Raw genomic sequence first — 15,782 nt, forward strand, 5'->3', positions numbered from 1 at the left:
AGGCAGTCAGTTAAAGCGTGACCTAAATCCTTTAACCCAAAGTGGCTGCGCGCCTTTTTCCCCCCTTTCCCACAAATTGACTCAAGGATGGGAAATGCCTCTGGGATAATTGTTTGTTTTCCCCCCATCATGCCAACCCAAAATAAATCTTGCGATTTTACAAAAGCGTTTGATTCGGAGGTAAAAAAAAAGAAAGAAAAGAATGAATGACATTTTAGAGGCGGTTGGTGTTTTGAGAAAAGTCGTCGCAGAATTAGGGTGTTATAATTACCCCACCTGATTCTTTTTGTATGGCTGAGCGGTTGTACTCTATAACAAAAGGATGTACAAGAGAGAGCAATAGACTGGTGTTCCTTTTGACTGCTGGTGCACTGTGACAGTGTGTGTGCATTTTGTGTGCGTGTGTGTGTAAATGTGTACGAGACATGGCAAACAGCCGTGAATGCAGTTGTTCCACTCCAGCAGTAATGATCCCCCCTGTGCTACTAGCAGCTCTCTATAACTCTCATCAATTAACATCCCACGCACACACACACACACACACACACACACACACACACACACACAACCCTGCTTCTCTTTCACGCAACATTTACAGCAACAATCATTTATTTCCAAAATTCAACTGATTAGTCAGGGGATAGTTGCAAGCACAGAGACCCCTCCTCAAATCCTCACTGTGTACGCTGTCAAGCCTGAAAATAACTTTATTACCACTTTTTAACTAGTCCACGTTCATTCCTATTCAACAGGGATGCAACACACAGATGGGCCTATCGGCTAGTTGCCACAAACGGTACCCTATGGCAAACCCTCAGGTCCAAGTTTCATTTTTAAGCAGATCATTTTGCAACATTTTGTGGCAGATTGAATCTATTTCACTGCATTTCACCATTTTTTAATTCTTTTATTTTTGTCACCCCCCAAAACAGTAAAAAAAAAATGTGTCAGGAATTGAAACATTTCTCTTTTTTTTTTTACAGGTTTGTTTTGAATTCGTAGACTTCACCTCTCAGGTTTCCTTATTGGTGTCACTGTGAATTACACGTGCCACGCCTCGTTGGGGCTTTACCCAGACGGCTGTTCCGACACCGTCTTCCTCTCTTACTCTTTAAAATGTCAAAGCCGGTTGCTGGACATGAAAACTCGCAGCCAGGAAATGAAAGTTCAACCTGTGTAAACTCAAAGCCAGTCGGATACCTGAAAGCTAGATGGTATCATATATAAGAATCTGTCAAATGACATTAGCCCTGCCCTTTGTATTTGTACTTTTGTCTGCTGTTTTCTGACTGTGTGCAAGAGGCTGGGGAGGGAAAAAGAACAGCATTGCCTCTCACATCCTCCAATTACACCTCCAAAACATAGCCCTTTATTTTTCTTTTATGAGCAAGGTATTCAAAATAGCGCAACTCCAAACTCCTGTGATTAGAGGACACGTTTGCCTCTGTCTTGCTATTGTAAGAAAACCTTAGTGCAAGATACAATACACCGGCTTCTTGTAAGCAGATGGGCACAAAGGGAAATCATTGCAAATATACTGATAACGAATACAGATACCCAAGAGGAACAACCCACAGACCAGCACACACACCTGCTAAATAGCTTGTCACAGGGGTGAAAACAGAGAAGCCAGGAGTGATGCGTCCTAAACCAAGGCCAGGCATCAAACAGGCGCATTGTGCACAGAGCAAGTATGGAAAGATGAGAAGAGAAGGTAAAAAAGAGAGAGAGACAGGCTTTTGTGTGATCCTTATCTTAATTCAGCAGGGTTTTCAACACAAGTTTTGCCTCCTATTGACATTCAAAACATCAGCACTACATAGGCGCGCGCGCACACACACTTGCTCAAATGGCGTAACCCGAGACGTTCACTTTCATTAAACCAGCCCAGACAGCATCTGTGCCTCGTATATAGGAAAGGCGTTTCATTGAGCCGTGATCTTCACTTCACACAGACACACACTCGAGTGCGCACGCACGCGCACACACACACACACACACACACAGCACATATTCCCACACACAGGCTAAGCAGACTGTGGTTTGTATTGTCAGTGCCAAGGCTTTGGCTTTAAGGGTTTCATTGAGTGTTTTCTTTGTCTTTGGAAAGGAAAAAAAAAGGAAAAAAAAAACTTAATCAATGCAAAAATGCACAAATATTCAGTTTAACTGAACGCCTCGTGACACGGACTTTTCTCATAAAGTAGAGTAGCAAGTCCTTGTGTCTTAAAATTGGGGTGCGCGGGTCAAAGAGAACAGCAGGCGTCTCCAAATCTAGTGCGAGTCATGAGGAGTGCATTTACTCAATTTCAAAATATAGCAATGGGGCAGCATTATCACCCCTCCAACCCCCTCCTCTCTCAAGTTTATCCAGGGCCCATGCGCTGTAAGCCGGCATGACAAATAATGTCAACTGGAGTGAGGAAAATGGGAGAAATATTACTAGAGGTTTGGTGGGTGATGGGTGAGGACAATAGGGATATAAAAAAAAAACTATTCTTTCAAATGCTCCACCCCCATATATTTGAAACAGAACTCGACAAATAGCAGAGTTGTTCTCTCAAGGTCCTGATTGGTGTCCACGGACCCCAACCCAAGGATGAAATGAGACCCAGTTTCACTGCAAACTCTGGTTCATTTAATTTGAATTATTTATTTTATTCTTTTAGTTATTCCTCCACATGCAGCAGAGAAGAAAAAAAGCTCCAGCTGGTCAGCTCTAAATAAAAAGAAACAAGTGTTTGTAGTGAGCATTAATAATTAGAAACCTGCCTGGACCGTGCAAAGCTTTCTCTCTAGTGTCAGGCTCCAGGCAGCTCAAAGGCTGGTCGGCCTGCTTGTTAGGGCCACGGTCAGTGTGTGAGGGTAGTCACATATATGTGTGTGTGTAAATTAATGTGGGCTAGTGTATGTGAATCTGAATTTGATTCGTGCCGTGTCAGTGTGTATGGTGTTTGAATGGGTGCAAACTATCCGTGCTGTACGTGTGTTTGCCTGCACTGTAAGAACACATATGGACTATGAAAGCCAGTGCAACTAAGGGTGTTTCTGTGTTTCTGGTGAATGTGTCTACTCCCCTATGTGTGTGAGTATCTGGATGTGTGGTCTTTGTGCCTCCGGGAATAGTCCTTTGCAGTGTGTGTGTGTGTGTGTGTGTGTGTGTGTGTGTGTGTGTGTGGTTGGCCATTCTGATCTGCCTACCAAACCAACTCCAGCCCACAGCCTCTCTTTTTATCCAGTCAGAGAGGGCAGACAGGGAGGAATTCTGCGTAAAACACAAAAACAGACCATTTCAGTAAGTCACAAAATAAAGAGAGGGACAGGAAAAACTTTGCTAGCCAACTTTTATGTTTCTTTTTATTTTTTTATGCGTAAATGTCCAGTGTAAAAATGTCATCGCACGCTGGAGCTCAGGCAGTGTGATTATTGATGGCTGCAACTTAACATCCATCTCATTCCCTGTTTCTACCCCTCCTGGACAGTTTGTGCAGAGTGATTGGCAGCTAATGAGGCGGGCATGGTTAGGTCAGCTGTGGCATGGGTGTGTGTATGTGTGTGTGTGTGTGTGAATGGGCATTACGACAACAGATCAACAGACTGCAGCTGGACTGCTTCCCTTAGGGCGGTGATTCTTCACCCCTTTCCTCCCTCCCTTCACCCCTTCCTGCAACTTTCCTCTCTTTCTGCGTTCTGTCCCCGATTGTTTCAAGATGAGTTTGGTTTGCCTGTCCATCCCTCAGAGCCAACATAATCCAGACTTCCTTTTCTTTTCAGTCCAAGTGTATGCGTGTGTGTGTGTGTGTGTGTGTGTTTGTGTTGGGGGTGTGTTTGTGGGGAGTAATCTGCGCTGGCAAATGTAAACAGATGCTACAATACATGCATACACTAACAAACACATGGATTTTCTTTCTTTTTTTTTTTTTTTGACCCTTCTACATCCGCAACACACACACACACACTGCAAATGAATTACAACTGCTGAAAATACTGTTAATTTCCTGTGTGGAATAAATAGTGCCGCACACTAAAATGAGATTTCAATTGAAATTCTGTTTCATCTGTGCAGAATGAGATGAAAATTGTATGTTCTTATAGCCAGCTCTTCATAAAAGTCTAAAGCGTAGCCATTTAAAGCGTAGCTGTTTTCCTCAGAGATTTAGAGGGTAGCCTGCCTTTCGGATATTTCCTCAGGAAACTTAAGGAGTGTTTTCTAACCCCTGCAACAACCGGGTCGAACGTTATTGTGTATTCAGGGTGATTAAGGAGGAATTTACCCGCTACCTGTGCTCTCCAAATAATTTTCATCCCCCTCATGATTGGATTTTCTAGGGTGAAAAATGATGGAGGAGAATACATACAGTTTGATATACTCAATTATCTCCAGAGTCTCTCTTGCACCCTTCCACCTTTTATTCTCCTTTTGCCTTTGATTAATCTTTGCCACTTAGTGGGATTCATTCTTATTTAAATGTCCATGCACATCGTCCTTAGCTCTGAGGGGGCGTCTTTCTCCCTGTGAACCCTAGGTGGCAGTAGTTACCTTCGAGCCGCTCTTTGGCTTATAAGAGGTTTATTAAAGAATAATTAGAATGATGTATGGGACTGTCTGTCTCTATCCACATCCATTTTCCCCCAACATGACTATTTCATGGAATAAGTATCAAATTAGGAGCGCATAGGCCTCGTATGTGGGGCAGTTGAAAACACACCCCAACATTTAGTCATTTATCATCAGGCATGTATGGCAGCACCAGTGACTCTGTGTGTGTGAGTAAATGTGTGTGGGTGTGTGTGTGTGTGTGTACTGTATATTGCATGTTTATAAATGACATATGGAACTGGAGTGTGTGTGGTTGAGTGTGTGAGAGGCTGCAAAGGGAGATGTATATTCTTGCATCTTCATGGTGTGTTTTGTTGATATATTCTTGATATATGTTTGTGAGTACTTCGGTTTGTGTGTTTGTGTGCAAACTATGCGCACTCGTCCCTTTCCTTTTGCTTTCTGCGGCTGTGTCCGATTATATCTGTGTGTCTGCAAAAAAACAACAACAACAAAGAAAACAAAACAGAAAAATATAAATCAAAAATGCTACACTCCCTTGCACCCTGCCAGCCAGCCAGTCAGGCAGGTCAGGCTGACTAGTGGCTAAGCTAAGCGTTGGCCTGCTTACTCCCAAGGACCTTTACCAGCAGCTCAGCATGCTCAGCTAGAGTTTCCCTGTGTCCGACAGGACCACTAAAAACGCCACAGAAAGAACAAAACAGTGATTGATAAGACGGCTGAAACAAGAGACCGACTTAACATGGCGGCCAGCTGTCTGTCTTTCTGTCGCTCTGCTACTCATGCTCTCCCTCTCTCTCTCTCTCCCTCCTGCCTCCCTTTCTTATTCTACCATTGTGCCGCAACAAACACTCCATTCTGACAGCGGTTGAACTGTGCCGATACCCTCGAGTGTGCGGGGCTTGTCAAAGCAGTGGTTGTTTACACTCTGCCAGGAATAATAAGAGGGGGTCGTTTTTTCTGAACCGATTAATCATGAGCAGCCCTTGCACTTGTTTGACGAATATTCCAGACACAGAATAGATGTGGATGTGGGGGAAAAGCAATTTGCTGTGGAAAGAATGCAGCTGATTGTTGTTGATCCAGCGTCGACCCGTTGCTATGTTATTAGGATCAGTGTGACACAGCAAAGGCCACAGACACAGAACTGTTTGATGCCCATTGACTGAGTCATGTAAGCATTATTTTTTACTGGGTCTATTCATAATTTAATTGTCAGATGGAATGGAGTATCTACTGTATGAGATATTATCATCTCTAGCTGTGCAGAATGGTCTATGGCCAAGTTAATAATAATAAATGTTTTTGTTAGGATTGATTTCATAATATGGCATATAAACATTATGAAACCGACCCTGCATTCAAACCAGAGGTTAAAGAGAATTTCTCACTTGAAAATGAATCACTGTATAAAATCTAAAATAAAATAAGGCATGTAAAATGTGTACCTCTACCTCTCTGTTTGTACTTTAAGACCTACAATGAAGATAAGTAGATGGGTGTGCAGCTCACAGACAATTCAAACCAAATGGATAGTTATATAAAAAAATATAAAAATATCCCCTCCCTGCCAAAAGCTGTATTTTATGCTGTATTTTATTTTAAGTACGTTCATAAACACTGACAGATTTGTTCTGTGTCTCACTCACACACCTCCAGGTGCAGAAAATCAGTTACATGTATAAAGCATGTTAATGGTTTGCAGCTCAGCCTGCCTCTGATCTTTGTATGTTTAATTGGATGATCAGATGGCGATAACCCTGTCCTGTGAAAAATTACAGACTGATAAGTTCTTTTCCTACATGCTCATTCTGCAGTTTGACCGAGTGATATCTGGGCTGCACTGATGCGACGCTGATGCTGAACCGAATCAAAGCACGAGTAAAAAGGAGTTTCTAATCTTTTCATCTGACATTTTTATTGAATGCGTCTTGGAGCAACTGAGGGCTCCTTTAAGACCCTGCCAGAGTCACTTAAGGAAATCAGAGTGGGGGTTTTGGGAGCCTGCAGGGGTTCATTAGGACCAGACTGGTCCAACTTCCTCTGCCAGGGAGGAAAAGGAGTACACTGAAACACGGGAGAGAGAAATGAATAAGAGAGGTAACGACCAGAGAGTGAGGGCTAGCAAGCCGAGGAGGAGGGGAGGGGGGTGAATGAGTGACCAGACAGAAAACAGGGTGAGAAGCAGCAACAAAAAAAAAAAAGAAAAAACAGAGTGGGAAGAGAAACAAACCAGAAGATGTGTGCGACAGGCGGAGGGTAGAATGAGAGACACGAAAGATTGAGGGAGAGCAAAGAGAGACAGCGAGTGCCGCGATGCCAGTCTACTCCGTGACAGCTTGACACCGCAAATCAAACTAAGAAATGAAGACAAGTAACGAGACAACCGTCGCCAGGATCACTGCCAGTCTGGCTGTTACCTATAGGCTACGGCGCTCTAAAGCCATACTCTTTTCATTGTGGCTGTCATATCGGGGAGTGCTCTAAATGAAAACAGACCTCTTCCCTCTTTTTCTTTTGTAGAGTTTTTTCTTTTTTTTCTTTTCCTTAGGTAAGGTACTGTAGGTTGAAGTGGAGTGGAGCTCTGTCCCTCTCAGCACACAGAGGGATGTATTGTAGACTTCATTCTATTGAGTGAAAGAGTTGGATAGGGTCTCTGTTTCTTTTTGCGCTGGGAGACATTCATCACCTACCTCCCCCTCCCCTCCCTCCTTCTGATAAATGGTTGCTGTGTAGAAAAACGCACATGTGGGCATGCACACACACTGGCGAAGGCACGCCCATAACAAAGCCACATCATGTTGGTGTAGATTTAGTGGCTCACTTGTGGTATTTGTGGATCTATCCTCTTGAACTTGTCGAAAGAGACTCGGGCAGTGATGGCCCGATGGGCTTAGAGAAGGTGTACAGTTGCTTCAGGATAACATAGACAGCTACAGCTCGGGATAAGTTTTCTTATCCATGTGTCCTGTTACTTAGTTAAACCCAGCTTCAAAGAGCTACATGCACCTCAATGTGAAAGCTTCCTTGTACAACAACCATATTCACATGCGTCGGAGAAGTTTGAGGTTTAGGTGTCTTGCTCAAGGACAATTTGGGCGTAGCTGTTGAGGTGGAGGGCAGCTTTATTGATTCACTTAAGCCTGACCAGACTTTTTTTTTTTCTCATGATCCAAATAAACAATATTCCTGTAGTGACTACTCTTTGTTTTGGGCTACCTGCCCCATGGCTGGCAACACAGTTACCACTCTGGCTCTCTCTGTTCCTTGGAGCCTGGTTGTGATGTAAATATTATCTTACAGCACTGTTCCCAAATCTGCCACACAACAGTAAGCACCTTTGTGTTTGGATTAGTAATGGCTAGTTCAGAAGAAGGGAAAAGAAAGAGTTTTTGAATGCTACCCCCGCAACCCTTGAGACGCTTTGCACATCTCTGTAAAGGAGCTTTTGCTCATTTTCGGCCAAAAAATCTTTATGGCTCCAAATGGCCCGATGTCACACACCAATCTGTTTTCTCTTTCTCCGTTATTTACCCAAGCTCATGATTGGTGGATAGAACGGGACTATAATGTGCTCTAAAACGTTTGATTGGCTCAGTGTTGCGCTTTGACTGAAATCCCGATTTGTGATTGGCTGTTGTGTTGCTTTGATGAGTTCAACTGTATCCAACTGCTTTTTTCTGAAGGAAGATAGTAACAGGACGAATAACGTTTCTGACACAAATACTCACTCTGACTGCAGATTAAGGCTACTGAGAAGGACGAATTTTCAGATAACTATCAGCAGTGATTTACCAACAGCTCTAATCATGTGGGATAGTAATAATATACAGTATGTACGGGGTATTTAAATCAATAATCTCTTCCAGTTCCTGAATATTACCCCACACGGGTCCTTACATGGGTTATATATATGTTTTACACCAAGTAAGTGATTCATTGTACACCTGTTAAGTCAGATATCCCTTTGTTTTGAAGAAATTCATCAAATTCTCACATGTGCTACTCTCATTCAACCAATAAACACTTTTATTAAAGTTAAATCTAATTAAATCAAAACATGCCAGTCATATTATTGTTCCCACATGAAAAAGAAAATAGGCTGTTTGAGGATTTGAGCATTGTCAGGAAGAGTCCTGACTATAATCAAGATTTATCAGCCAGAGCCAGGCTCTCGGCGGGCATCTGCTGCATTGTCATTTGAAGTCACCTCATAGGAAGACGCCATTCCAGTCACAGCCTAAAGTTCATTCACCCTCCCTCTCCACTTCTCTCCATTTGCCCGTGCTTTTGTTCTCTCAAACAATCTCTTTCTCACCTTGGGAGAGAGATAGAGGGAACACAACAAAAAGTAACGAAGAACAGGAAAAATCTATTTGTTGTATCAGGTATAATAACTGACATCTGGATACCTTGCATGGGTGCTGCAAATTGTTCTGTTAAGAAAGGTAAGCTGCACTTGAATTTTCCCTCGGTGATCCTGGCTTTTGTACCTTGAATCACAGGTGGCTTATTCTGTTCTCGCTCAGTCGGCTCTCTCTGAGCGCTCTCTGATTGTATATGGTGGCACTGAGCTGAGCGGTGGTAAATTTGCTGATGCTTACAAAGAGATTATTGGTGGCAGTGGTCCAGAGAGCTGTTGCAGTGCTTGGCATACTTAGGTTACAGACTCATGGACTGTGGTTGGCTGAAAAGGGCATGGTCACTAATCTGGTGACAGTTTAACCTACACAATCTGTTCATATGTGTGCACTCACACGCACATAGGCTGTTCTTCATGCACAAGCATATTCACATCAGTGTCAGACAGGATTTATGCCCAGGTAAAGGCTAAGAGTTCCAAAGTGTCCTTGAAAGAGAAAAAACTCTCCCTTCCCATCTCTTTCTCCCCTCTTTTCTGCTCTTCTTCCTCTCCTTCTTGTGGCAACAGATCTCTTTTTTCCAAAGATGCCCTAAATCCACTCCTGTTATTGCATCGCATTTCTGTCTGTTGAATTGAGAAGAAGAAGTAAAAAAAAAGATGAAGTAGAAAAAAAAAACATCCAGAATGTTCTTTGAATGTTTCTCTCCTCTCCTCTCTGGCAGATCAATCGAGCTCCGAGCTTTGGGACCGATCAGAAGATTGATTACGACGTAAAGAGAGGGGTGCTGCTCAATGCGCTCAAACTCCTCAACATTCGGTAATGTTCTCGGCAATGGTCATACACACACACACACACACACACACACACACAAGACAGAAACATGTGAATCTGTGCACCATGTGCATCTAGGGGCCCATTAAGTTCCATGTGCACAAACAGGCATGTGTCAAACTTTATTTTATTATTTATTTCTCTGAATATTTAAGGATTTCAATCGATCCGCTCAGTTTTTCTTTATATGGCAAGCTTCATAACTCTGGAATTACTTTGATTTACGGCACAAATCTTCCTTTATCTCGTTTTCGTTTTCGAACTGATGGCACAGTGGTGACATTAATTTGAAACTAACAGGAGGTTTTGAGCTGTGGGCAAAAAATGCTGCACTTTTATATTTATGTGTTGGTACTGCTATGGTGGATACAAAGACAGATAATGGCCAAGGTGCAAAAGCTAGGCATCTATTGTGTGCTTTGTGTACCCTTCAATCAGACATGCTGTGTGTGTGTGCGTGTGATAGGAACAGGATAACAGTTATGGTATCTGTATTTCAGTCCACATTGTTTACCCTTCTCTGTGTATTTATTTAAGCTTCCTGTGTTGCTCTTTTACTTTGCTTTGTGGGTGTATTTGTTTGTCCATTTAGGTTACACATACTGTCATTCTTGTTGTGTGTATGTGGTGTGTGTGTGTGTGTGTGTGTGTGTGTGTGCGCGCGTGCGTGTGTGTTTGCTGGCATGCTTTTCTGTCCCCTGGCTACAGTGAGTCTGTCCACTGATTGATCATCGTACACCAGACCTCTGGATCTCTGCTCTCTTTTTCTCCTTCTCTCTCCGTGCTTGTCCTCCTCTTACTGCTCTAAATATAGTCTCAACTCGACTAGTCACACACACACACACACACACACACACACACACACACACACATACAATGGATCAATTACATGCAGCACCATAGATCTAGTTTGGCCAAGTGTGGAGCGTGGTGCAGCTATCCTACATATAAACTCACTCCATCCTCCCGCCCAGCTTCCGTCGGCCCAAACAAATCTCTTATCAAAATGATTTGTTTCATGGCTGTTGTTTGCTGTGTTCCCACAGATTAAAAGGGGAGATTTGATTATTTCATGACAAATAAATCGTAGGAGGCCTTGAAAAAAGCGGCGGGGAGCTCTTTCCACTGCTTATGTTCATGCTGGACTGAATGAGGGCTTTGTCCTTACCTCGCTCACTTTTTCCTTATATAGTAATGGCTTTGCTTCCCAAAAGGGAGGGGTTAGTGGTGTGTAGAGGTAGGGTCGGCTCTCAACTCTGCTCACAACACCAACTGTATCAACGTGGGATCAATTCAGACCCGCCCGGGCATGGACATTGATAAACCTCAGCCCCCCAACAGCACTCAATATCCAATTTAAAGGGCCAGCGATTGACTAAAATGAATTGCCCTCTCTCCAGACCGCAATGGCCCACTTGTTCAGAATTAGATGTCTGGTCCTGTTCATCTTGGATTTGTCGGTTTGTTTGTGTCTCGGCTTTATCTTTTATCTCTATTGTTGAATGTTTTGTGTGGAATTTTCTCCTTTTTTTTTTTTTTTTAACTACCACAATGATGTTATCAGAAGGCAAATTCAGGCCAGTCCACGAGTTAAGGATGAGACCTGCGTGCTTTCAAACTTCATCTTAGTTTACGGCATTCTTTCTGCTGATATCATCTTTTCTTTAAGAGTGATAAAGTAGAGGGAGGTTTGTGTATTCTGAAAGAACTATTTGTGCATGGTGTTGAAATAGAAGTGAGAAAAGGAAAGAACACTAGGACAATAGGATTTCAGTCGTATTGTATTTGTTTCTCAGCAGCAGCTAAACTAATTGAAGGTGTTATTGGAAACCAAATAAAACCTAAAAACATAAACACGCTGTAACCCTTGTGTTCTTAGTAGATGTAGTTGGCACATTGTTCTTTTCTTTTCTTTCTAAATGTGCCTTCTCTTGACTCTGTACTCGTTTTATGCTGATCCAGTGCCAGTGATAAGAAACGAAACCTGGCCCAGCAGAAGGCAGAGGCTCAGAGACGGCTCTATGGACACGGCTCCATGAAGAAACTCTCTGCTGCTTCCTCGGACTGGGAGAAACAACGTCACACACTGGAGCGAAGGAGAGAAGAGCTGGTAAGGCGCCGACAAATTCTTAAATTGCATTAACTTTAAACCTTCTTATTCACTACGAAAGGATTTACTGAGTGAGGGTGTGCTTCACATTTATAAAGTTACACATACTCCCATCTGGGATCTACCTAGGAAAACCACAATTCTCTTTGCTGGCAACTGACCAAGTATAGTAGAGCATCTGGGATGCTAAGCACCTGTCCAGGGTGGTGCACCTTGACTGTGGTCAAGGGAGTTAAGAGTGAAACTCATTCATTTCCCCACCCAGACTTTCAAAACCAGCCTGGGGACTAAAACAATGGCTGTACAGTCAAACCCCCGATCATAAGTCATGAGATACCCTTTAAGCCTTTTAGGCCACACTAGAATGAGCACAAAAGGTGGCTTAGCTTCAGGGACAGGTGCTCATTGGACAAATGTTAAAAGATATCATCACAGACATTTATTAAACGCAACAATCAGTTTCATTTTATGTTCACTGAACGACCAAACAATACACCGGTGTGACTAAAAGGTTGAAACCTGAGCAGGAAATCACTTACTTCTTACTTTGTGTCAAAAGAGGCAAAGTTTTCAGAGACAAGCACACCATTTAATTATTTTCTCTTTGAAATGAAGGAGTCAGGGGAGCTTTTCTCATCTATATGTGGAAAAGTGTCAGCTACTAGTTCTTTACGCCTCCTTCACTCTTTGATTAGCCTTTTGATCAGCCACGGCACTAATCAGCGGGTATAAGGAAAGATGGCGTAGAGGCATGGTTTTAAAAAGGGCACTACCTCATCCTTAAATGCTGTTATGGCTGGAGTGTGAGAGTAGGTTCAGGTCTATTAAAAGCACATATCGCTTAGCATTCAATGATACCACTGTGTGTAGTGGAACCTCACTCTTTGCTATATGCCAAAATGGCCAAGTAAGTGCTACGATTATACCTTTGTAACATATTAATAAGAGAGTGATGGGAACATGCTTCAAAATGTTCATAATCAACATTCATTGTTTGGTAATACTACTATTTTCTTTCCTTTCTCCCCTCTTGCCCACCCATTTTTAAGACTTCTTTCTTTCTGTATTTAATAGAAGATGAGGTGAGGGGGTTGAAGTGACTTTCATCTGAGAGATTTAGTCCTTTTTTCTTTGTTTTTTTCCTTATTTCTAGAAAGAGCGACTGGCACAGGTCCGCAAGCAGATCTCCAGGGAGGAGCATGAAAAGCAACATCTGGGCAACTACAGGTAAGGAATAGGCAAACAACTGGAGAAAGGGGACTCTCTCTCCAGTAACTCTAACCAACTATACCAGTGCCTGCTCTGTTTACATTTATAGAGTCATCTGCAGAGCATAAGCTCTCGGGAGAATAAGTAATGCCGCAGCAGAGAGACCAAACAATGCAACCGATGTTTTGAAATCAGATGAATTAAGACCTCAAGAATATGCAAAATAGGCAGGAAATCAGAGATAGTGTGTAATGATAAAGTTCAAATCAGTACTCCCCTATGCACAATGTTACCGTTGCTGCATTTCAGAAACGCAAATGAGCATGTATGCATTGCCTCCCTAGAGCAAGCCAATCTGCGCCTCGTCTCTCCCCCACCTCTCTTTTGTTTTCTCCTGTACCTCCAGCTGGGACTTTGGAAGACACGAAGCGTGTCAATTTATAATAGTCACCTCACAGACAGAGCAGATACAACCTTAGAGCATGACTCAGCAACATCAAATACTGATTTGCCGCTTAGCCCCTGCAAATCATTAATGCTCCTTCGCCCCCACAGTTTCTCCGTCTCTTTATCCATCATGTAAACGCATAAAGCATTTACAGGTTTTGATTTTCTTTCTCCCTTCTTGACACAGTTTCTTGCACAAACAGACACACATTTTGTGCAAAGTTGACTCATACGTGCATGTTTGCCCTTCTTGCTGTCTCCCCAAGTGACTTCTTGACTCAACACTTGACTGAGTGGCTAGTCAGAATGCTGATCCCCCGACTGCATGAAGTGCTGTCACCTCCTCCCTTTTTTTTCCCCGACACACAGCCAGACAGTCAATCAGACAGACTGAGGTCTGTCTGGAGCACCCCTAATAAAGACCTCTTAGCATTCAAATGGTGTCCTGGCGCAGCACTGGAGTCTGATTAACACGCTGCTTCTCATTAGATGAGTTCGGGTAATGAACTTAGCTACGTTTGTCTATTAGATGAAACTTGCGTCAGGTACAGACGAGCCAGGACCCTGTGGCATCAGAGGGAAACCCAGCTGGTTGATGCCATTGTTGATGTTCATTTAACATAATTTAACCAGTTGGAATCAGGAGGCTCAAGAGACACTGTTGACGAAAAGAAGATAGTTTTAAGCTCATGTAAATGCAATATCAATATTAGCTTTCCAATTGAGAACACATGGTGGGGAGAATAGGCCCCAGCATCAGCATTTTATTTTAAATATTGGAGGGTCACCATTAAAATAAAATGTCCATATGTTCAGAGATGGAGAGTGCCAAAAAGAGGGAGCAGTTAACACCCACTATTAAAGTGTTGACCCTATGCTTCTCTGTCAAATGATTTATGTTGCTCTTTGAAGACTCAAACGTTCTGGCTCCTTTCATATATTATTATTTCAGTTCAGTTTATCCGGGGTGTTATGAAGAGACTTTTTCCATATTTCACAGAGTGGCTCTCAATACGAAGAAAAGAAAAAAAAAAAAGTCTGGCCCCTGTACCTTTTAAAGGTGGTTAAAAAGTATGACCGTTACAAAATCTCATATAGGATAGTGCCGTGGGAAGGGAAAAAAGTAATTCATCTCAGGTCTCAATGTTCAGTAGTTGCTTGATTTGATCTGTAGTAACTAATGCGATGCATAAAACCGGGTCAAGTCCTCAACAATATGGAAAGCATGTCCTCGGAACAGCATCTCTGCATGAAATGTTAAGTGGCAGATGGGGAGCAGTAAAGGTTTTAACGGCGCAACTGTGCAATGTTAAACTTTACTTGACATTGTACTTGCACTAAAGTCTACAATCCAGATGCTGGTATGTGTGAATAGATTAGTAGTAATAGCTTAGTAATCACTATTTACAAAAATCTACTCGTCATCTAGGGCCGGAAATCTCCGGCTGCATAAACATTACATCCAACTTCATATCTTTGTGTTTTTAAAAAGGAGGTCTGTGCTTTAACTCCTTTTAATTTGAACTCCCTGTTGATTCCAAAGACCAACAAGGGAGGCTTTTAAATATTTCTGTGTGGACGCCAGACTATTTCCCTGCTTTTAAACTCAGGCACAATGCTTATTTTGATTAAAACAGTGTCATTGTTTTGATGTGATGGCTAAAGCAACGACTTAGAGAGAGATTGGAGATCTCTTATGAGGATAACCAGGCAGAGGTTTATACATTTTTCCAAATCCCCTCAGGCCAAAGATAAACACTGAGCACTGTTAAAACTAAGCAGAGCTATGCAGAATGTGTGAAGAGGCACATTAGCAACGACTGCGACTAACGCTGAAGCGCTCATCTCGGTGAGTGTTTATGTGTGTGAAGAGGTTGTGCATTAATGCATCATGAAAAGACTGATTGAAGTTTGGACAGTCTCTCTAACTCAAAGTCTCCATCCATACTTCTTCCTCTTTGCTCGCTCCTCTTTGATTCTTCTCCCTCGCTCCTGCCACTCACCTTTCTTTTGTCTCCATCATTTCACACCTCTCATTGGAATACTTATAATTCTGTTCGTCTGTGCGTTCCTCCTTTCGCTTTGCTCTTTTACTCTCACCTGTGGTGCCCCGACCTCTCTGTGCCTCACTTCTTCCACTCCTCCCTCGTCTTTCATAAATCTCTCACTCTCTCCATCTTTGTATCCCTCTTCTATGTCTTTCCTGCTCATTTTCTTCATCTTTTTGTCTCTTTGCCAACTATCCCTGCTCCACTCTTCT

The 15,782-nt window shown here is 42.6% G+C and overlaps 1 protein-coding gene across 6 annotated transcripts in view; it reads left to right on the top strand.

Moving 5' to 3' along the window:
- Window positions 1-15,782, top strand: part of ttll7 (tubulin tyrosine ligase-like family, member 7) — a 68,200-nt gene that overhangs the window by 23,654 nt on the left and 28,764 nt on the right. For all 6 annotated transcript variants that reach the window (XM_027290152.1, XM_027290150.1, XM_027290151.1 and 3 more), the window contains 3 exons: window positions 9,647-9,741; window positions 11,719-11,866; window positions 13,020-13,093. In XM_027290152.1, the coding sequence (XP_027145953.1) occupies window positions 9,647-9,741; window positions 11,719-11,866; window positions 13,020-13,093 (317 nt within the window). The remainder of the gene's footprint in view (window positions 1-9,646; window positions 9,742-11,718; window positions 11,867-13,019; window positions 13,094-15,782) is intronic.

Source organism: Larimichthys crocea, chromosome XVII (genome assembly GCF_000972845.2).
Source record: "Larimichthys crocea isolate SSNF chromosome XVII, L_crocea_2.0, whole genome shotgun sequence".
Classification (NCBI taxonomy): domain Eukaryota; kingdom Metazoa; phylum Chordata; class Actinopteri; family Sciaenidae; genus Larimichthys; species Larimichthys crocea.